Genomic DNA, 23,924 nt, shown 5'->3' on the forward strand with positions numbered 1-23,924 from the left:
CCTGCGTCGAATGAGGTTGAGCTGACGGCACCGGAGATAAAGGGAACGGCGTCGACATCCTCGGCGCCGGGAAATGCCAGGACGGCGCTGCTGGTAAAAATGGCATAAAGGGGGCCTGAGGACCCCTAGATAAACGCCATTGGACCCATGGGACCCGAAGGTGCTCCAGAGGCGTACATAGCCCTTTGAAAAACTCCATACATTGCATTAAGATAATGCGATGGATCTTGCCCTGGGCCTGGGAAAGGTGGATAAGCACCTGTAGAGGGCTACGGCATAGGAATTACCGGACCCGGGCCAATCGGTGCCGACAGAGGAGCCAACGGAGTCGACAACTCATCTGGCACTGGAACTTCTTCCACCGGAGCCGGAGAATGTGGCGAAGTCGGAGATGGAACCGGTGTCGGAGAATGTGCTGGAGAAGCCGCAGGCGAAGCCGATCTTACAGGAGAACCCTGATTCGAGGGAGAAGGTGACACGAAGTCCTTACGACGTCGAGGAGCTGGAGAGGTCAACTTCGGAGCTGTGTCTTTTTCTGAACGGCATCTTGATCCATGCCTCTTCTTCTTCTTATGATTCTTAGATCTAGAAGCATGCCCCGACGTCGACTTCGAGCCCCACCTCCACCTCGACCTGGAACGTGACCTCGACCTTCTTCGACCTCTTTTCTCCTTCCTCATCTTTGCCATGAAGAGTTTAGCTTCTCTTTCTTTTAACGCCTTCGGGTTCATCTTTCTACAGCAGGCACATCCCTCGACGTCGTGATCCGACGACAGACACACGCAATCTTCATGAGGATCTGTAATGGACATGTGTCCTCCGCACACCCTGCAGGGCTTGAATCTCGACTTTCTTGACGACATACTCGAAAAGGAAACAAGAAAGAAGACCATAAATACAAAGCAGAAACACAAAGTAGCAAGTGAAACCACGGAGAGTCTAAGAAAACCGTTAGCGTCGATGGTGCAGAAAAAAGGGAACCAACGACATCACGCTGACGAGGCTCTCTAATGGCTCCAGTGACCTCAGCGGAGTCGCGAGCGGGCCATGCTTCTGTGACGTCGTACTCGTTGGCGTGGAGAGCTACAAAAAGATTTTTTTTTCACAAGGTGAGGAATCTACTGGCAGATGTATCCATCAGAAATAATCTCCTGTTATCAAGCTATGCCCATGACGCACCCATATTTCATGAAGGATTTTTTGTTTTACATATGCAGTATATTTCTTAGTAATAAAGGGACAAAAGTCAGATTTATTATGTAACTGCATAATTTACTCTTAAAGAAGGGTAATGATTACAGGTACTTGTAGGAGGCTGCTCAGTATATAGCATCCACCTGTGGTGAGGCACTGTGCACTAAGTCCAGGCAACCCTTAGTGATAGTGTTTAGGTCCCTGATAACCAAAGCTCTCAAGAGGTAGCTGTGGAGAGCATCGAAGGCTTATCCAGGAGAGTGTTAAGCAGGTGCATGTACCACTAGAGTCAGTCAGAAAGATTTAAACCCAAGATAGAAACACAAGGGTGAGTATAAAAATACTTTAAATTTATTACTACACACTAGGCACTAACTTGGTATATCTCCGTCCCTCTGATATCTAATACATATAAGAAATACTTCAGACAGAGGTAAGAAGTATAGAAAAACACATGGGGCTCAACCGGGGAACAAACCATATACTAAAATAGTGGGATGTGAGGTGAGTACCAGAACAGAACTAGTACCCAAGAATGGAGGACCCCAGGGGAAAAAGGGACCCACCCAAAGTGAGTAACCAGGAACCCCAAGCCGCCTGGGTGCAGAGTGGTTACAATGTCAGTCCATAGGGTAACACTGAGTAAGTCGCGGTTGGAATTATACAGTTCTAGGACCCTTCCCAAAGGATCCAAAGGATCCACTTGTCTCTAGGAAGGTTGAAGAGCCACCTCACAAGTGGATACCGCAGGAACCAGGATACCTACACCAGGGAGCCCAAGTGCACAAGGATGAAGACGTGTTGGAACCGCCCATAGACACCAATGGAGGTAAGTGGTAGTTCAGCAGCTACAGAGTCTCATGGACCAGGCCTGTGGAACCCGGGCCTGAAATTCAGACAAGAAGACCCTGAAAGCAGAGGGGACAGAGATCAAAACACCTAGAGTTGACCAAGTGGCACGGAAGGACAGTACCAGCCCTTGTCGGAGATTCCTGCTGTAGCATGGTGAGGTTGAAGCAGCAGCTGTGGAGCCCAGGTGAAAATGCAAGAGTACAGGACCTGTCCAAGAGCTGTCCCATGCTGGTCGACAAGTGCAGGAAGGTCAGTGGCTGGCAGGACCACCAACAGGCCTTGGCAAACGCAAACAATGGTTCACGGAGGGAAATTCTGTGTTGCAGAACAGCAAGCTCTGTGGGATTAACCCAGAAAAGGAAAGTCAGAGCCAGCACGCAGGAGACCCTGCAGGAATCAATAAAGGCCCCTCGAGGACCCCATGGTAGCAGGCACAGGGGGTCACAAGGAAGCCTCAACAGCACACAGGAGATGGAGATCCATTATGCAGGAGATGCAGGCAGGACGTTGTTTTTGGAGCTGTGCGGTGCTGGAGACTGGGGCTTCTTGGAGCTTAAAGATATTCAGTGAAGAGAGCTAACGAGCCTTGGTAACGACCAATAAATGCAGTGCACCGGGATGCGGTTCACGTCGTCTGGAGAGGGATTAAAGTCACCCAAATTGCAGGTAAGACTGGTCAGGCCTCTAGAGAACCAACAAAACACCAACTGTGTTGCAGAGTTGGGCGATGTCTGTGGGACAACAGGTTTAGCAAACCGGTCATCGTCCTAGAGGTGCCTGCAGACACATGGAAGTGGCTCCTTCACTTCAAGGGAGATTCCTTCTGGCTGGGATGAAGGCTGAGTCCTTAGTGACTCAGAGGATGAACGGTCACACAGTTGCAGAACTTGGAAAAGCACAGGGACGAAGATGCAGCAGGAGCCTTCACACCACAGCTGTCTTGTTGTAGGTCCTGGCTTGAAGTACTGGGAACAAAGAACAAGGGAAACCCTACTCACAGGGAGCCTGAGTAAGTAAATTAGTGAGGGAACAATGGCTCCTGTGGAATGATAAAGAACTTTCAAATAAAAGTATGCACAATGGCAATGTACAGGGTTGGGTTGATGTCAGAAGGAAAGCAGGCTACACACAACAAGGAGCCAGTCAATTTAGAAATCTGTTTATATACTAGGTAAGTATCAATCAAACAAATCCTTTTTCGGTTTTCATGTTGTTGAAAAACCATAAAAGTACATTTACAAAACGAAGATTTTGTCATAAAAATACTTTAAAATATTTCTATACACAGGATTAAATTATTACAATTTTGATGTCTTCTAAACTACAGATAATCAATCATCATTTATAAAATCTGAGTCTAAAACATAAAATAGACAGAAGGATAAACATAATCGGAATATAAATTTCATAAATTATTCTAAGTTGATCCTGTCTCTTATTACAAACTTCAGAAATCTGGAAACTTCTTTCACAATATGTTCCTCGTCCAAAAATTGGAGACAAAGAAATGCCGGTCGGTATCTTCGGAGAGCCATAATTTTCAAGATGGGAATTATCCAACACTTTCTTGGCTCAGTAAAGAACTTACAAAACAAAACCGTATGCATTGTAGTTTGACTAGAAAGTTCATCACAGGGGCAGAATGATAAACATTTTGCCCAATCATTAGTTTGCAGGAAGGTGACAAAACGGTGAAAGCTATTCATCCTAAACCTTGTTAATAATAACCTCTCATAACTCGTTAAGTTAAAAGTTAGGTAAGGCCCACAATACGGGGGGTGGATATTGCTTGGTGCACGGCTGCCCGCCGGAAGCACCGAGAAGCCATTGCCGCTGCAGCCGCTCAGGTTGAGGCCCTGGAACAACGTGGCCGGGAAGGTGGCGACGAGACCGTGATACGGCTCCTCCTGCAGGCACAGCAATCGTATGCTTCTATCTTGCACGACGAGGCCAGGCAAGCGTGGCTCGCCACGCGCAGTAGAATCTACCAGTGGGGAGACAAGTCCTGCACGATGCTCCATCGGCTGTGTCAATCTAATCTTCAGCCGCTTACGCTGCCAGGCCTCACTGCGGTGGATGGCTCGATAATGACGGACCCAGCCCAATTGGCGGCTAGCTTTGCCCAATACTTCGAAGAGCAATATGCCTCACGAGACTATCTGGAAGCAGATGAGGTTGCCAGATTTCTTGATGACCTGCCGCCGACGGCCGTCTCTGATGAGGCTAGGACGGCGCTTGACGCTCCGCTCACTGCTGAGGAGCTCGGGGAGGCTCTGGGGCAGCTTAACACCTGGAAGGCGCCCGGACCGAGTGGTTACCCATGTGAGTTTTACAAGAAATTCCACCTTCTGTTGGGGTCTCATTACCGACGTGCGCTTGAGGCGGCCCGGACTCGGGGCAAGCTGCCGTCGGATTGGCGCCACGCCGAAATCGTGGTGTTTCAGAAGCCAGGTAGGGCCCCTGACAGGCACGACTTGTATCGTCCCATATCCTTACTGGACATCGTGGCCAAAATTCTGGCGAAAGCCCTGGCGAATCGCCTGCTTCCGTATATCACGGATCTGGTCCACCCCGACCAGGCCGGATTCATGCCTTATAGGGCGACACGTCATAACATCCGGCGGGCACAGGCGGCGGTAGACGCCATGGGGGCCTTGGGCGAACAGGCGGCCTTGCTGTTAGCAGACATGGACAAAGCCTTCGACTCTGTCAGTTGGACATACCTTTTTGCACTATTGCCCCGTCTCAATCTGGGCCCGGTGTTTTTGTCCTATCTTAAGCTGCTGTACACTGACATCACGGCCTCGGTGCGGGTCGCTGGCGCCATATCTGCACAATTTCGGATTGGTCGGGGAACCCGGCAGGGATGCCCATAGTCCCCATATTTATTTGCCCTGGCCATGGAACCCCTGGCATCTTGGGTGCGCAGAGATGCACAGATGCGTGGGTTTGTGTGGAATGGAGATCTAACGGACAGAATTGCATTGTATGCTGACGATGTTCTATTCTTCCTCACGGACCTGCAACGCTCTGGGCCCCGAGTCCTAGACATCATGCGTAACTTTGGTGAAGTTTCCGGCCTTCGGCTGAACCTGCACAAGTCTACTCTGTGGGTACTGGGTGGCGGAGCCATTGCGGACCCCTGGATGACGGGACTGCGGATGGCCTCTGATGGGCTGAAATACCTTGGAGTGTTTCTCTCCGAATCACCGGCCATTGCTTGGAATCGCAACATCGTGCCCGTGTGGGAGCGGGTCCAGGCCGATACCAAAACGTGGTCCAGAATGCCCTTAACCATATTCGGCAGATCCGCCATCTTCAAGATGGTTGCGCTTCCACGCCTGTTATATCAGCTACAAAACTACCCCTACCCTATTAGCCCGCAGTGGTTTCGGCAAGTTAACTCGGTGTTGGGCCACTTCCTATGGGCTGGAGGGGCGGCCAGGGTGGCGCTACGGACGTGTTTCTTGTCCACCTATTGCGGTGGTTTGGCCACCTCCGATCTGCTGTCTTATTACCAGGCCTCTCAGTTGCTTATTCTTAACGAATGGTGGTATGGTGACCCGGCATATGCTTTGGAGCGTTCGCTCATGGGGGACAATACGCTCCACACCATCTTGTACTCAGCCCGACTACGGCGGACACTGCCATCTGTCACGAGGGTGGTCTTTGCTGTGTGGAGACAGGCGTTGCGCCGAATGGGCTGGTGGGGTAAACTGACAGCGGAAACGCCACTGTGGCATAACGGCCTGCTCCCGGAGCTTTCTACTCTGGCCGGATTTGAGGGATGGGAGGCCATAGGGATCTCGTTACTGGGCCAGGTCATGTCTGGAACTACCCTTAAATCATTTCAGGAGCTCAGCGCGGAGTTCCACATGCCTCGATCCTAGTTCTTCCGCTATCTACAACTGCGTCATGCACTCGCCCCTAGTATTGCTAACTTGGAGTCTCTCCCTGATTTCAGCCCGGTCGAGGCGAAGGTCTTTATGGGAGACCTGGAGGATAAAAAGGTCTCCCGTATCTACCAGACGCTGGTTACTCACTGCTCCTCTACTTTGCTCCCCCTCCGGGCGGCATGGGAGGTAGATGTGGGTGCCCTAGACGAGGATGATTGGCGGGAGGCCCTGGAATCCCCGCAAGGGGCCGCTATCGCTATGCGGCTTCGGCTCATTCAATTTAAGTACCTTCACAGGGCCTATTACACCCGAGAGCGACTGTGGAAAGCAGGATTGATTGCGTCTCCGGAGTGTCTGCGCTGTGGGGCTGCACCGGGTTCTCTGCTGCATACGGTGTGGTCGTGCGCTCGACTGTCTGGCTTTTGGAGGGGTGTATGGGGCTGCTTGTCTGAGGTCCTGGGTTGGGATCTCCCCCGCACCCATCGACTGGGGTTGCTGCATGTTATGGAGGGTATTGGTGGAAACATCTACAAACGCCACTTACTGTTGCTGGGACTTGTTGTCGCCAAGAGAGATCTGGCCCGGGCATGGAAGGGAGAGAGAGCCCCCCCCCTTGTCTGCATGGAAGGCAGGACTAGATTATTACATGGGGCTCGAGAAACCGGTGTTTGAGGCAAGGGGCTGCCCCCGTAAGCATTTTAAAATCTGGAAGCGGTGGGCTGATTACAGGGGGCTGTCGTTGGATCCCCCAGTGGACCGAGAGGAAGACATATGAATGAGATGTGTTGCATTGGCCTAAGTTCTGTGGCATACCTGTCACACCACACCTAAATCTTACTCGCTGCTTTGTACACACGTGCGTGGGGGTGGGGGGGAAAGGGGGGGGTTCTGGGGGGTAGTGGGGTTCTGGGAGTTAGCGGGATAGGGTGGGACGCGGGATTGTTTTCTTGAGCCTTTCTCCCGTTATTGATCGGACACTTATACATGCGAAATAAATTGTGTCATAAATGTTGGTGGTGATCTCCGGATTGTGGGGAGCCACAAATTTCCCTTGCCTTACCTGCTCAATAAAATTTGTTGTGAAAAAAAAGTTAGGTAAGGTTGGATGGTCATAGTTGTTTGAACTGTTAGCATGTGTTGCACAGTTGTTTTGGTAACCTCGTTACTCAACCGGAGCTGCTCTAAATGTGTCATGCAGATTGTTTTAAACGCTTTTCTTGATAGTTCTACTATTGCTGTGAGCATATGAAAATATTCAGCCATTCCCAGATCGGATTGGAAGTTTTTAATATAGGCAATCCACCCGATCTTATGAGCGTTTTCTAGCAAAAGACAATCCTGAATAAGGTTTTGACACAAAGTTGTTTTAGTGGATGTCCATATACGGTGCCATAAAAGAAGTGGTTGAGTTTTAACTATGTCTGTCAGATATGACAGACCCAGTTCTATGTGGCACGAATAGGCTGAGGAACCCTGCGGTAAGGCTAGGAGATACCTTAAAAACAAAATTTCCACGTTTTGGATAGAATCCACCTTTCCGTAACCCCACACCCCGGCCCCGTAAATTGCAGTACTTATACATTTAGCCTGGTAAATTTGACTAAGTTCAGTGGGGGGCCATTTCCCTAGTTTTCGCGAAAAACTAACTAATGTGGCTGTTGCCCTCATGAATAACAATTTTCTGGTCTCGATTGCTTGTTTCCATGTGTATTTGTTGTCTATTACAATACCTAAATAGGGGTATGTCTTTGTGTTTTCAAGCTTTATGTTATCTATAAAAATTGCCTTTGATCTCTGTGTTTTGGGGCCTGATGTCATGACATAAGTTTTTTTAATGTTAATTTTCAAATCAATTCTGGCCATAAAAGTGTTATATCTTAAGAGAGCACGCTGCAATTCCAGGGGAGTACGAGCTAAAATCACTGTGTCATCCGCTTAAAGCAGGGCAGGTATAGGGTGCTTGTTGATTAATGGTAGGTCCTTGCACCCTTTCACCATGTCCTGTTCAAGGCCGTTGGTATAGAGTGTAAAAAGAAAGGGTTGCCCGGACACAGCCCTGCCTTACTCCCCGCTGTACACCGAATGGTGCCGTTAATTGCCCCTCAAGGCCGTACCTCACTCGTGCTTTTGCACCGGAATATAATTCCCGTAAGAAGTTTACGTAAGGTAATCCTACCCCCATTGCCAGTAGAATGAACCATACCTTGCTGTGACTGACGCAGTCAACAGCTGCTGATAGGTCGACGTATGCCATATGCAAGGCCCCACCCTTAGCATATACGTATTTGCCTGTCAAAAGGGTCAGATTCAAAACTTGTTTTGTGGTACCAAGACCCTCACGGAACCCAAATTGAAGGTTCGATAGGATCTTGTTCTCATCAGCCCAGAGCTGGAGGCGCTCTAGGATGATTCGTCCAGCCACCTTGCCCAGAGAGTCCAGAAGCGATATTGGGCGGTAACAAGAGGGGGATTGTCGATCCCCCTTTTTAAATATTGGGACCAAAATACTTTCGGACCATGAGTCTACCAACCCTACCGCACATGACGCTTCCAAAACTCGGGTTAAGATAGGGGTCCACAGTTCCGGGTGGTACTTATAAAAATCAACTGGGACCCCATCGGGGCCTGGAGCCTTTCCAGTCTTACTGGCTAGGAGAGCTAGCTCTACTTCCGCAAGTGCAATCTCGAGATCAATGGGAAAAGAGGTTGTCCTGGTTACCACATTGGTTCTATCCTTCTCATCTATCGCTTAGTGATCTTCAGATGGCAGACCAAAAATCTGTGCAAAATGACCGACCCATGTTTGCTCGTCAATAGCCACATCAATTTTTGGTTTGTCGTTGGTGTCCACTAGAAAGGGGGATTTAATTATTGGCCAAAAGGCGGTGTTATCTTTTGTAACGATGCTTTTAGGGAGTTGGGCCCATAGTTCGTTTTTCAGATCGTTTTTCCTTAGTTTTATTGCCTTTTTATACTCTTTTCTAAGGTTGACTATTTCCTTTCTATCCCTATTTGTTCTGTTAGGGCTATTTTCAATTTAGAATAGGCTTTGGTGCATGTATTATTAAACCAGCCTTTAGATTTAGAGGTCCTGTTTTTTAAATTAACACAGAGGGCTTCTTTTATTGATTTCGTTATAGCCACAAAGTTACTCATGACCTCTTCTTGTCCAGTAGAAAGATCAAGACATTTTTCAGTTGATGGTAACGAGTTTTTTACTGCTTTTATGGTGATCTCTACTGGAACTACCTTAGCCCACTTTAACGAAAAGGCGTTTTATTTGTCGAGAGACAAAGCCGCCTGCCCAAGAATCCTCAAAGAGTTGCCTCTATCTACATGGTGTGGTAGTGATAGTGCAACACTATTGGGGTAATGGTCGCTTATTGCAATATCGTGTGTTGAGAAATTGAATATTCGAGAGCAAAAATCGCTAGAAATAAAAATGAAGTCTATGGTACTGGATAATCCTCTACCATTAAAAGTACTGGTAAGGGGAATTGGAGGGTTCATCAGTTCATTGACATAGTAGGTAAGTAAGTTTTTAGAGTTGAAAATATATTCTGTACAATAGATAATTATTTAAACAATAGTGAGAGGTGTCCCAGTGAGAAAACATGTGAACCTAAACTAATGGTGACATAATACGTGACATATGTACAAGGTTTCAATTTTTAGAAAATTTCGGCTACCATGGGAAATAAAAAAATGTAATCCACAGCACTTTATACAATCATAAGTACTGAGCAATGGTTCGCTCTTGTTAACTGTCGACGGCGTTTCGACCCAGTTTACAATGTAGGGTCTCTTCAGGACCTAGAAATACAGGGACACCTGAAGGCAGGCCTGCACTGCCTGATGTGAAAAGCAGTGGCACTGTGAATATAGTGAAAAGAAAGAACTCACAGGGAACCCGGCCGGGTGCCCATGTGAGGGTAATGATAGGCAGGCAGAAGAATTGTTGGAGCCGGCAAAGACTCGGAAGTACTTTAGGCACTTGGTGGTGGGATAGGTAAGGCACAGAGTGCATGTGGTAACGCTACTTATACCGGGAGGAAAGCCGCTCTTAGATGCAGTTAATGGCTGGTCAGGATGTAAAGCTCTGAATATAACAATTAGTACAAATTACACTTGTGTAATGACGAATGTCGAGTGTCAATTCTCTGATTGCTGTTCGAACAGAGGAGCGTCTGTCTCCCTGTTTGGTACAGCAGAGTTCCAGCGGCCACCAACAGAAAAGTCTTTGGATAATGTTCAGACGACAGGCAGTCCGGTCTAGAATTTTTGTCTGGGCGAATCAAGGGACCTACTCTCAGGGGAGCCCTTAAGTAACACTAAAAAGGTGAAAGGATCTCTTCTGTAGTGGCCCACCTATAAGATGGGGTCAGGGACTCTACTCAGCTGGCCTAGCCAGTCAGATGCTTTCAAGGGCCAAGATTCAACGTGGCAGAATCCAGTGGCCACCTAGAGAAGCTCTGGGCACCTCCCTGGGGAGGAGCTGGACATGGGGGTGGATAATCCCCTGTCCTTTGTGTGGTTATGTATGAGTGGGAGCCAAGGGCTCCTTAACTAGGCAAAACGGGTTAATGCAAGAAGGGCACCAATGTGCCCTTCAATGCAGTCTGGAAGCACTCATAAACGTCCCCACCCTACCCAATTCTTACGGAGAAGTGGTCACACCTTTCCTTTACAGGAAATCCTTGGTTAGCACCCCTGCCCGAGTTAAGATCTGCAGCAGGAGGGCAGAACACTGTCTAGGGTCGGCAGCAGTGCAAGCCGTCAGACCCTGTAAGGTAACACAGGTAGGTATTGGGGGGGTCATCTAAGAAGCCATCCAGTACATGGTATCATGCATCTAACACTGGAATCGGTGCAGGTGGAAGATTCCAACATGTTTGATACCAAACATGACCAAGTTCGGGGCAGCCATTATGTAGTTGGACATCTCAACTTGCCGGTGTCCATGACATACATTATAATGGCTGTCCTGCACTTACAAAGCCCAGAGAATAGAGTCTGGGGTTTGTAGGGGCCACCCTTCAACGTGCAGGGGTGACCGTACACTTAGAACCATACACACTGCCCTTTGGACTGAAGGGCCTACCTAAGGGGTGACTTACAAGTTAAAAGTACAGTGAAAGGGATTCAACGGAAACCTTAGATCCTAAGTGAAAGTTGCAAGCACCATTTCACACAGACTGCTATGGCAGCAGAGACAGTTTGCATGGGCTCCCCTTGGTGGCATAATACATGCTGAAGCCCATGGGAGACCGCTAGTGTACCTTAGCCATGGGTACCTCATTACCATATACTAGGGACTTATAATGGTACCCCAGTATGCCAACTGTGGAGTGTACATAGTATTTACCATGGAACTTAGAGGAGGGAGCACTGCTACTGGGGTCCTGGTTAGCAGGATCTCCGTGGACTGCAGTCGAAACACACTGACACCAGGCAAAAAGTGGGAGTATCTATGTAGAAAGATCTTACTTTCCTACAGTACTACACTTTTTCTTTTCTAGGAAAGGATCCATCCCGGATAAATATAGATACAATTACAGATACCTACTGCTGGTGTCGTTCATGGCTTCATATGCTTGAATGATTCTCTTTGTTCAGATAGGATACTCAATTTAAATACAACAGCAGTGCTGTAGGTGCTCTGAACTCCATTCTACCTTGAGGCCCACCTTAATTCAAACTTCAAAGTACTAGTGCAAGAAGGAATATAGAATAGGTGGCATTAGAGTGAGGAGGAGAGGGGACTGCGTGTGAATCCATGAAGGATGCCAACATCAGACAACTAGATACAGGTAAGTGACTTATTTCTTCTCAAGCTCTGGACCTTTTAATGGATTCACTACCTGGAAATCAGATTAGCAAGTAGTATAATCACTGACAAACATAGAAGCCCTTACCCAATTTTTTATGCGCTAAAAAGGCAGAGCCACTATAGAAACTGCCTATGGAAACAATGCACCAGAAAAGAGACATTTTCGTGCCAAACAATTATGAACACCTAAAGAAAGGCATCAGAATACTAAGAAAGGGATCTTGTAGGAAACAAGCCAAGCAGTTCACTGAGCAGGGAGATGGGTGTGTCATTAGGGAATCTGCGGCTAGATTCTGTTTCTACCAGATAGGGCGTTGCCGAAGGTAAATAACTTATTCGTCTGATAGATACATCTAGCCTGAGAGACCCAAGCAACACCATTTCTGCAGGAGTGTCTGCAAACTCAACGCACAAAAGATCCCTATAGGACTAGTGGGTCCATCATGAGACAACTTAACCAGGCTGTCTTAATATAGGTAAGGCAAAGAAGAAGCTCCACTAGAAAGACTTTAGGAAGCCCATAGGGAGGTGAAGTCTGCAAGACTGTGTGAAGAATATGGAAAACATTATCCACAGCAGAGGGATAAGAAAGTGTTGGGAAGAACACTTCATAGAAACAACAATACTATATATCCGTGACAAAGTGTTTCAACCCTTGACTGGACAAGGCTAAAGGACAAAGGATAACAGCTCATGCAACTGAATTAGAGCTCCAACTCCTTGTGGAGGAAACTAGTTTGTGAACTAACCCTACCCTGTGAAACACAGAGAAAAGAGAAAAGGGAATCTCAGAGCACATCAATGATGGAGAGAGAGAGAGAGAGAGAGAGAGAGAGAGAGAGAGAGAGAGAGAGAGAGAGAGAGAGAGAGACAGAGAGACAGAGACAGAGAGAGAGACAGAGCTAGAGGTGGTGAGATCCCATCAATACTGAACAAAAGAATTGAAGGAAGATCAACAACATTTATGAGACTTCCGTCAGTCAGAAAAAACCCTCCTAGAGGGGTGTATGATGGTACAACGCGTATTGTTACAACACGTCCCTTTACAACGCAAGTCGTTACAATGACTTGCGTTGGGGAGGCGCTGATAGTGAATAGTTTAATTTACTATTCCAACACCAGTCCCCGTGGATAGTAGGGAAGGTGTTGGATAGTAAATTAAACTATCCCCTATCCTAGAGAACCCTCCAGCGAAAGTCGTTGTAACGACTATCGTTGTTAAAGCTGCGTCGCAACGGTACCGCGTTGTACCATTTACGTTGTAAAGGATGTTTCCCCTCCTAGAGAGAAGGGACCCCCCTCTGGGACTATGTAACGTAGAAGCCCAGATGAGAAAGGGAATAGAAATGTATAGGCAACGACCACTTAAGGTCAAACCAGAGCACCAAGAAAGGGTAGTTACAAAAGCTGGCATGTATGCTCTATGGAAGAATTTCAGCACAACCATACTTGCAATATATATACCTGTGAACAAAAACACGTGAACACACATGTGAAAACACACGCACATTAATATATATGCATACACAAAAGTCTATCAGAATACACCAAAAGTATTATCCTCTCCATCAGGGAAGCAAACCACGGTCTCCCATAGCAAGGGGGAGACTGACCAGTGCAGGGACGAGGAACACCCATAGATAGAGGTATCCATCGAAAGACAGATATAAATAAAAACTAACATTAGTAATGGACCAAAGTTGCGACTGCAACAGAGTGATACTTATAGATATAAAGATATTAACAGCAAGCTGGATAACCAGCAATATAATACTGTGTAAGAGGAAAGAGGGAGTGTAGAGCACCACCCACTCCAGAATAATAATGGGAACCACCCACGAACCAATGCTACTGACTGACTAGGCTACCATCAGGAGGTTAACAGGAAGTCAAAAGAAAACAGCATGTGTGCATACTCTGCTATGAAGGGAATAAGACCACCACAGGAGTCCATCAAAGGGTACAGTCAAAATAAGGGCCAACACATAGAAGGCCTGGACAAATATCCAATTTCCGCTTTAATAAACAGAGAGATCAGGCAGCAAGACCTGACTGAAGCACTTGATAAAAGAACGAGTACATAGTTGTGAAGGGAACTAGACAACGAAATTGAACAGCTGAAGACAATGGATGGCAGTGCTTAAAAAAACAAAAAGGATTGAGGCCAGTAAGGAATGTCTCTACAGGAGACAGGTTCCCATACAAAATAAAACTTTTTTTATACCACTGCTAAAGGGGGAAGACCCACATCTCCCAAGGAAAGAGAGGGAGAGAAAGAGAATAAATGCCTTAAAACAGAAGGAATTCGCCAAATAAGTTAGAAGTGGTAAAACGGATCTTTATGCGATAGAATCCTTATCCCATCCTATGAGAATGAAGAAGAAGCCTCAGGAAAATGATGCTGAGGGAGACCCCAGCTCTCTTTGAAACCAATCCTCAAAGAGATGGAACCATAATGTCGAAGGGACACAAGTTCCAGTAGGAAAACTGAAGATGTAAATTAATCACCACACTGACAGAAGGGGTGAGATGGTGACATCTAAAGAACAAACAAATAAGGTAAGCAAATACTGTGGCTGCGATCTGAATTTGCAAATACTTAATGCCTATGGGAACAAAGAAACAAGGCATTAGAGAAAGTGACAAGTAATAACAAACACCCCAGGAATGAAGCAAGGAAAAGGGAGAAAGGTCGGTGACACAGGCCAAGGCAACCTTGCTGCAGTGGTAGGATATGAAGCACTTCAATAAAGGGGCGGGCCTCTGATACCCAATGCATCTCCAAGCTACATCCTGATGAGGAACCTTAAAGACTGTGGCAAGAAGCCTTCTTGCCAATGCACAGCAAGAACAAAACAACAGAAAGTGCTAACACACTAATAAAGGACCTAAGTGGGAACACTGTCTTAGGCCAGAGTGGAAAACCTACCCAGCCACAGAACAAGCCACTCGTTCAACCACTTCCATCAAGGAAATAAAGACACCAATTAAAAGGAAGAAATGCCCTTGGTGATAAGAGATAATCCCTAAGACAGTTGTGGGGTGGGGTTGTGTGTGTGTGTGTGTGTGTGTGTGTGGATAAGAGGGGGTGTATAGGGAGCTGGTGCAAGACGGAACGCCAAAGCACTATATTTTCAGAGGCAGATAAACTGAAGTCCCTATAAGGGATACTAAATGCCAGAAACACACACCCCAAATGCCTATAAGGCATACAAAAGATGGTCCCCGTAGAACAGAGAACATGGAAACAGTGCATCTGCACAATATAAGCAAAATACCCTCTATAAAATAAGAACTTGGGTAGAAAAATTACCTTAAAAAAGAAGTCTGTAAAAAACAATTGCCTCTAGGGCCACAATGAATATAGGCCCCAGATAACAGGAACCATATCCTGTCATTGACAGTTTAAGAAGAATAAAGGGACCTACAGAAGGCAGCAACCCTCACCAGGTGTCACCCATATAGACAAGGGGTTTGAGAAGAAAAGCCATTGGGCTCTGACCTGGAATGGCTCATATGTAAATCCAAAAGGGACTTTCTCCATACAAACCTAGTACAGGAGAACTAGGGAAGCAGATGAAAGAGTTAAGAATCTGCTCCACCCCGACTATTTTGAAATCGGCATGTGCACTGAATAGACTGCGCCATCAAAAGGTATATCCTTCAAGGTGGCTTGACCAGCCTCCAAAAAAACCAGAGGTGCGCAGCTAGGCGCAACAAAGTATCGCCACAGTAGAGACTGAATCAGTGTCAGCCATACTACAATGGATGATCAATTTAGCTGCTTGGTGCCCATCTTGTAATCATTGGGCAAGTTCCTCCTGGGTGTTACCTGAAACAAAGGTAGCAGACTTGTCAATGACTCCCAAAATACATGGAAAAAAATGTCCACGGACCCAAGACGTTATTGATGGATCGTAGTGCGGAACTGGTAAAGGAGAAAATATGCCTGCCGCAAGTGTCTAGTCTCCTAGGGGAAGGTGAAGACCCAAAGATAGCATGAAGAGAATGATCATATTCTCGCATCTGGGTCAGAGTAGCCCCGGCTCCAGGAAAGGTAGGGAGGCGCGGGGTGGACTCTCGTATTTACTCCTCCACTGAAGAGTGGGAGGAGGCAGGGGAAGAGGCTTTAAGCAGTGGTCAGGAGATACTGCGACTTCGACCGCCTGCGCCTAGCCTTACCTATGCTCCATGGATATATGCTATTGTGCCTGGCACATGAATTTTGTTGGTCATTACTCAAATAAGAGTATGGTAGTAACAGGACTAAAACATTAAAAAAGAGGGAAACTGAGCATTATCTAATGTAATTGCTATTACATTTGATTCCAAGTGCACCTTGTCTCAACTAATAAACTAATTACGCCAATATGTGCTTTACATTAGTAGTGGAAGAATATAACATCCAGAGCCTATAAAAAAATCTAAATCTTTAAGTGGCACTACTGTCATTCATTTAGCTCTTCTTATCCTCAGTTTACATATATAAATAGGCTTCTCAGCAAGTGTTAATCTGATAGTACTACATTTAAAAAAAGACATCAGCAGTGCTAAACACAACGCAGTGAAAATCTGTTTGTGGCTTACCTCATCGAGAGTGTGAGCATCCATCACAGTAACAGTGTACTCAGATGGGCCAACAAAGGCGAGGAGCTGAGCATCACTGCTAATAACCAGGGCCTCAGGGCCAAGATTGTCATCTTTAGATACCACATTGCCTACAAATAAGAAAAACAAGTGGATAAACAAGAGAGGAGTTCAAGGCCAGCACATAAATACACGTAATGTTCCACACACAAGATATGAGGAGGGAGTAAAGTCTTACCTAGAACTCTTACAACATGGTAATGTTGATCTGCAGAGTTGTAGAGAGCAAGACTTCCCTGCGAGCATGAGCTGTACATTAAATCACCTTCTGGGGAGAACAACAGCCCAGTGATTGCTCCTCTGTGCTGCCTGTACAAAATGGAATGTAAAGAAGAGAGGTCAAGATTAAATCAGCTGTAACCATATTTACAAAGGCAGCTGACAAGAGTAAGAGAAACTACAAAGACTAAGAGCACAGTATTTGACAATCATTGAAGCATGGGCTAAATACAATAAAACAGGAATTTTGAAAAAACGTACAATTTCAAATGTTTTGGTTTTTCTGTTTATTTAGAAAGATGTTTAAAACAAACCTATACACCTTATTCTGGTTAGTTACTACTATTTATCAAATGTTAAGAAATAAAAAGTAACTCGCTCAAAAAATCTTTAGATGAAGTACTGGGACAAGGACAAGAAGAGGAGGACCCGGGGGCCTCTAGCCCTAGCCAAATTAACACTGCCAATGGACAAAATACACGGGTCTTGATGGCCCCCACCCATGGTGCAGATTTAAGTGGCTACCTGCACCTAAGAAACAATGGAAAGTGAATAGGCAAATAGCTCCAGTGAAGAAAGGGGGGGGGGGGCATTGCAAGTGTGGACATTAAGAACACCAAGGTCTTTGAAGAATTGTGGGCACCCTTGTAACAAAAAATTGGGGAAGCAGTGACTGGTCTAGTGAATAACTATTGAAATGAAATATCTAAAGTTTTGGATGAAACCAGAGTCACACTTGGCAAAGTTGATAACGCACTGTCTCCCCTTAGCCAGGACTCGCAGACCTTAGTTTCCCATTATCAGGTTTCTCAACTAATAACTCCCCCTGCAGCGGTCCATACCTCTACCCAGAACCCCTCCAGTTATTTTAGCACACCTGGGACTGTGGCAAAGGTATCGAACCCGGGGACAAGCCTATTCCGTCCTCCTTTGACGCACAATAGTGGTCCGATTCAAAGGTGTCACCAGCCACGGCAAAGGCCAGTCAACAGTGATAGCTTGTCCGTCCCAAATAGCCCCAACCTACCAGTTATAGACCTCCCACCAGCTAGCTACCCTTTTACTGTGGTCCTGGCAAAGGGTACCATGACTGAATATCTTTAAGGACGAGTCCGACGACCAGTTGATGTACGAGCAACTTACCTTCGGTAACAATGTATCTGGTAGAGATGATTCTAGCCGCAGACTCCTTAACGTAGAATTATCCCCAGGCGTGAGAGGAGATCCGGAAAACTTTTTGCCACAGCATCCCTGACAGCCGGGGGACGGCATCATGCGACTCCGCCCAGGCGTAGTCCGCGCACGTGACATCAGCGAGGTCACGTACGTCCCACCCCGGCGAGCCTATGTCAGTTTTCTTCGGAGAACTTTTCAGCGCCACAACGCGGAGCCATCAGACAAAACTGTGGGAGTATGGGAACAGTGTGCGAAAGAGCAGAAAAATTGGGAAAAGGATGGTGACGTATAACACCATAAGGAGCAGTGTCAACACTGCAGCACCCTAAGGCAGGAAAAGAAGAAACAACAGAGCACCGCTCTGAGCAGCCACCCTGCCAGTTCATAGACAGCCTCCCTTGGAGACTAGGAACACATGTAAAAATGCCATGACAACGTGTAGCTGGACTACAACCCCAACCAGGGACAATGAAGGGGAAACAGTCCAAGACAAATAAGGAAAAACAAACCTCCAAGACAACCCCATCACAGAGTGTGACAACCCGTCAAGGAACAAAGGGCAAAGGCATAGCTAGATGACCCCAACCTAGAGGATAGCAGAGGGGCCAGACCCCGTAGTAATAAAGAGGAGAGGAAGGGGAGGGAAGAGACTGAAGGTAAGCCCCGATCGTGGAGCAACCAGAGCAGAAAGGCACAGAAGTACCTATAAACCCATCTCCCAATTGTGCCAAAAGATGAGGAAAGGAACAAGGGACAGGATGATTCATCCCGTCAAAAAGAGCAAAAGAATGCACTCACAGAAGACATAGCCACCCACTGTGAGGTGAGTGCAGAAGACCAAGCCAAAGGTACTCGCAGAACAGGGAGGAAGGGCGGGCCGTGAAGGAATCTGCAACTAGAATCGTCTCTACCAGATACATTGTTACCGAAGGTAAGTAACTCGTATATCTGATAGAGACTACTAGCCGCAGATTCCTTAAAGTAGAATAGATACCCTGGTCATACCCACAGGGAAGGAGGGTCTGCGAGAGGACCCCACCAGCCTAGACGTAACAGAGGGTCCCACAGGGGACGGGTCCAACGGACAGGGCGAGGAGCCCTATCCCCCCCAGGCAAGGAGAACCCCTACAGACAGAACACCACAGACCCCCAGGTGGACGCGGGAAGAAAAAAAGAAGAAAAGAAGAGGAAGCCCGTTCACACTCAAGGGCAAGGCAAGAGGAGGCCGAAGCACCCCATGCCTATACAGGGCAACAAAACCTCCATCCAAGGCCAAGGCAAGAAAGAGAAAGAAGATCAACCAAGAGACTCCAAGGAGGCGAGGTAGAAAGGAGGCGAGGTAGAAAGAAGGCCTGCGTGGAACAAGAAAGTGCCATTGAAGGGAAGATCTACCAGCCGTTTTCAAACATTTTCCGGGAACACACTGTCCCGAAGCCAAGCATGGCGGTGAAGGGCAACCGAAGAAGCCATGGCACGACCAAGCACCTCCAAGATGTCCAGAGCGGAGCGAAGAATAAACGCTGCCAGCTCCTGGCCATCTAACGCATGGTGCCGCAAATTAACACAGGCACTCTCCTGAGAAGCTGCAGATCCAAGGGACTCTGCCGAGTCCCACAAACAAGAGGTGGCCCTAGCCAACACACATAAAGTGTTAAGGGCCCGCAGAGCCGCACTGGTGGAAGCAAACATATTGTGCCCCAAGAGTCCAGCCAGCGGGCCTCCCGTGATGGTGGAGACAACAGCGACGGCAGGGAGGGAAAGGCAAAAGGGGGCTACTGGCAGATGCGTGGAGGGAAAGACACACCGGGCCACGCGGTGCTGGAAGGTGCCAGTGCAGAAGGTGTTGGGGCACCGGATCCCCGTGGTGGGGTGCCCCCAAGCCCCCCATCACAGAAGGATGGAGCAAACCCTCAAAGGGGAGCAGCAGCTCCCTTCCACCAGAGTCATGGTGGAGAACTTCCAGAAGATGATCCGCAGGGAAATGGGCAGCCGGATCACCCATGCGTAAAATTCCCACAGCCATGGAAACAGCACGAGCAAAGGCCGCACTCACCTCTGTAGGGCTCCGCAGTGGGGAAAGCAGCTCCTCTGTGGGTGATGGCTGCAAGCTAAGGCGGCGATCCCCTAAGCCAATCGGAGTGGGGAAGGACCAGGTCTGGAAAGGAGGAAGAGGTGCAGAGGAGTGGGGAGCCTGTCGTACCTCTGGCGAAAACCGCGGCCGCAGCAACGGCGAGGAGCCGTCCTTTGATGAAATCGGGGAAAAAGCCACAACGCGGCGGCCCGTCTCCGGCAAGGACGACACCAGCAGGCTCCCAACCTCCGGGGAAGAGGGGGCGTTCAAAGAAGAGTCCACAACCTGACACCTGCCCGGTGCCGTAGAGTCCGCAACCTGAGGCAGGACGTTGTCGCCGGAGAGGCCTCACAACGATTTCTTGGAAAACCAGCTTAAGCCGTTAGGGACTTCCACATGCTTGATTATTGATTTCTCCAAGAACTACAATGAACAACTATTCCCTAGGGGTTAATTCATGACGTTCATATGCCCGACTTTACGTCAAACATGGCATTCCTAAACACTGTGAGGTCACAGTGCGGGCTAAAGTTATGTATGAGCTGTCGGTGTGTTAAAAATTGTCCCAGGGGGAGGTCATATTATTCCATAAGCTGGTCGTAGGGGCGAAGTTGCCCGTCCACGAATAGCCCCTCTGCCTCCGTTAGCTCGCATTCTGTCCAGGCACGAAGTGTGGCAAGCGTGAAATAGGTCTCTCGCTTAGGCCAGCCGACCAGCGGCAGCCGAGGGGAGTAACATGGGGTCGTCGACGCTATGCGATGGATTCTTTGCATACAACGGTGAGCCACTGTCACCTGCAATGGGTATGTCTGACGTGGTTTGGTACCGGGGAGCAACAATCGGCAGAGTTCGGGAGTAGGAACCGGCCCCTGTGTGGCATGTGTTTCCCCGGTGTGTCTACTCGCCGTCCAATATAACAGCCATTGGAGTTGCACCGCCAGGAAGTATGACTCGAAGGCCGGGGCACCTAGACCCCCTGTGTGGTGGGAAGTTGCAGTTTGGTGAGAGCTATCCTGGGTCGACCAGCCCCCCATATGAGTGTCCAAAGGAGTGTGTCGAGTTCGCGAAAGAAAGTCCTAGGTGGGATAACCGGTAAATTCGTAAAGTAGTACAATAAACGATGATCATTTTGGCTATTGCTACCCTACCGATAGTGGCCAAAGGGAGGTTCTTCCAGAAGCCTACCGACGACCTGATTCCTGCTAAAACTTTGCAATGATTGCCCTCATATATGTCAGCAGGGGAGTGATACAGGCGAACACAGAGATATCGGGGAGCGCCCGCGTGGTGTAAGGGACTGGTGCAACGGGTACACCGTGGATTTATCCCAATTCACCCGCAGCCCGGATACCCCCGCGAACTCCGTTAGGGCCGTCCATATGGGTGTCAGGTCCATTGTAATGTCTCGGATGTACATGAGGAGGTCGTCCGCATATAGGGACACGCAGTGGAAGTGTCAGCTATGGATATGCCCCATGTAGTCCCCTCCCGATGCAAACGGATCGCCAGGGGTTCCACTGCCAGGGCAAAGATCAGGGGCGACAGGGGGCAGCCCTGCCTAGTACCCCTCTCTAAGCGGAATGGACCCGAGATGTGAGGTTGGTATACAGAAGACGTGTATATCGAAGGAGAGTTGGACCTATTCCTGCACGTTGTAGGACGGCAAAGAGGTAGGGCCACGTTAATGTGTCAAAGGCTTTTTCTTTTAATATTTTTATTGTATTTTCAATTACATAGAACAAACACAATAAAGAAAAAAAAACACATACAGAATGACTGGCTGTTGGTCTCTTTGCTTATTTCGGCTTATACAGAAACATGTCCTGAGCACATTGTTTGTGTTTGCCGTGTTTTTTAGTTACAGGGCCCGCTTGGATGGACATAACTGTGGCCGCTTTGCATTGGGCTTGACCATCTTGGTTGTGAGCTGGTTACTAAACATATAACATGGAAACATATAACATATAGTTGTTGTCTACTGGTTGGAGATCGGCTTTAGGAACCCTGCTTTGTTCTAGTTGCAGGTGCCTGAGTGGGTGGTGTCTATGGTGGTTTGAAAGGAACTAGGGCGATGTCTAGTGAGGACCACATCTCTCTGTTTGGTTTTCCCCACAGAGTGTATTTTAGAAGTGCGCTGTCAGCTCCTCTTAGGAATGTTATCCAGTTTGGCCACCCTTTGAATGTGGCCTTGGAGGTATCTTTCCAGTTGGCCAATACAATTTTCGTGGCGCTCGTTAGGAGGAAGTTTAAGAGGTTTCTGTCCTGTTGTGTGTCTGTCAGTATTTATATGTGCTGTTGTTAGAGTACAGAACTCTTTCTTTATGGAGCAGTTTAGTGTCTGGTTCGTGAATTCGAACACTTTGTCCCAGAACTTTTTTACTTTGTTGCACTGGAAAATTAGATGCTGCAGGTCACCTGTGGTGATGTTGCAGTTCTAGCACAAACTATTGTCTCTTAGGCCTAATTTCACTAGTTTAGAAGGAGTCCAGTGTGCCTGGTGTAGAAGCCGGAATTTTGTTTGTGTCAGTGCTGGAGATATACATTTCTTCGTAGGGGATGACCACATATTGGCCTCTTCCTTCTCATTTAAGTTCTTGCCTATCTGAGCTTCCCAATACTGTTTTTTTTTTTAATTGAGTTTCGAGGAGGTGGGGCGTAGGAGTTTATACAGGTGCGATACGTGGTGACCTGTCTTGTCCAGATTTTCCTTAAGTTGGAAGATTGAGGACATTCGGCTGTTGAGTTTCGCCTTTGTGATCGCTGTTTTTATGGCCAGGAAGTTGTAAAACTGCACTTCTGGCATTTCGTACCTTCTCTTTATTATGTTGAAGGTGAGCGGTGTGTTTTCCTCCTCTAAGTGAGCAGGGTGTGAGAAGCCAAGCTTCTTCCATGTATCTATGTCTAGTTGTTTGCTTTTGTATTTTATCCTGGGGTTTGCCCATAGCGCTGACCATTTGGAGTTTCTGATGCTGACTTCTAGTTTCTGATCTACCTTAAGAAGTGCCTCAATGTTGCAGACCTAAGGACTTTCCAAACGGCTTGTATGGCCAGGCAGGGTCTGCACTGGGTAACACAAAATCAGGCATACACACCTACATGGCTAGACATAGAGAAAGCCATCCTCAACAATGCTGACCCCATTACTTTACTAACAGCCAAAAAAAAAACACTAAAGAATAACCCGATACTCAAAATAACAAAGTGTTAAAGGCTTTTTCGAGGTCGAGGATTATACAGGCCGCATGGGGGTACAAGTCCTTGGCCTGATATTGGACATGAAATATCAGTCTAATGTTTTGGGATGTGTTCCTGCCGGGGACAAACCCGCATTGGTCCGGGTGGATCAAGGGGCGTAGAATTTGGCCGTATCGGTCTGCAAGAAGTTTCCCCAAGATTTTGCAGTCCGCGTAGAGGAGTGTTATGGGGCGGTAAGATGACAATTGTTGTGGGTCCCGGAGTGGCTTAAGAAACCTCACTATGACCGATTCGTGCATGGAGCTTGGGAGTTCACCTCTCTCAAAAGCATCCGCGAACGTTTCTGTCAGTCGAGGGATCAATAGGGTGGAAAAAGTACTGCACTGAAGCGCCCTCATGTGCCAGCGTGCATGCTTGACCAACAGAATGCAGGAAGGAAACAGACCGAGCAGGCGAAGGACCTTCAGGACTGGAACAACCGCTCCATTGTAAAACAAGGGAATCATATACTGAATGTCGAGAATCCTTTGAGGAGGAGGGAATGCTCGACACACAGTAGTGTCCAGTACCGCCTCTATGAACAGGTTGCGCTGAGAGGGCACCAGGTGAGACTTGGGCAAGTTTATCAAAAAACCTAACTTGTACAATAGCAGAGTTGACACCTGCAGATGATGAAGCACCTTTTCTGGCGACTCCACTTTGATCAGCCAGTCGTCCAGATAGGGGAAAACTGGAATCCCCGATCTTCTGAGATGGGCTGCCAAAACTGCCATCACCTTGGTGAAGACTCAAGGTGCAGTAGTAAGTCCAAATGGGAGGACCACAAACTGATAATGTTGCGACC

General features: G+C 47.6%; 1 protein-coding gene across 1 annotated transcript in view; it reads right to left on the bottom strand.

Moving 5' to 3' along the window:
* WDR90 (WD repeat domain 90) overlaps positions 1–23,924 on the bottom strand; it is a 1,374,469-nt gene that overhangs the window by 735,655 nt on the left and 614,890 nt on the right. The window contains exons 21-22 of the mRNA XM_086941318.1: positions 16,598–16,728; positions 16,360–16,490 (exon numbers count right to left, since the gene is read on the bottom strand). Of these exons, the coding sequence (XP_086797444.1) occupies positions 16,360–16,490; positions 16,598–16,728 (262 nt within the window). The remainder of the gene's footprint in view (positions 1–16,359; positions 16,491–16,597; positions 16,729–23,924) is intronic.

The sequence above is a fragment of the Lissotriton vulgaris genome, chromosome 10 (assembly GCF_964263255.1).
Source record: "Lissotriton vulgaris chromosome 10, aLisVul1.2, whole genome shotgun sequence".
Taxonomy (NCBI): domain Eukaryota; kingdom Metazoa; phylum Chordata; class Amphibia; order Caudata; family Salamandridae; genus Lissotriton; species Lissotriton vulgaris.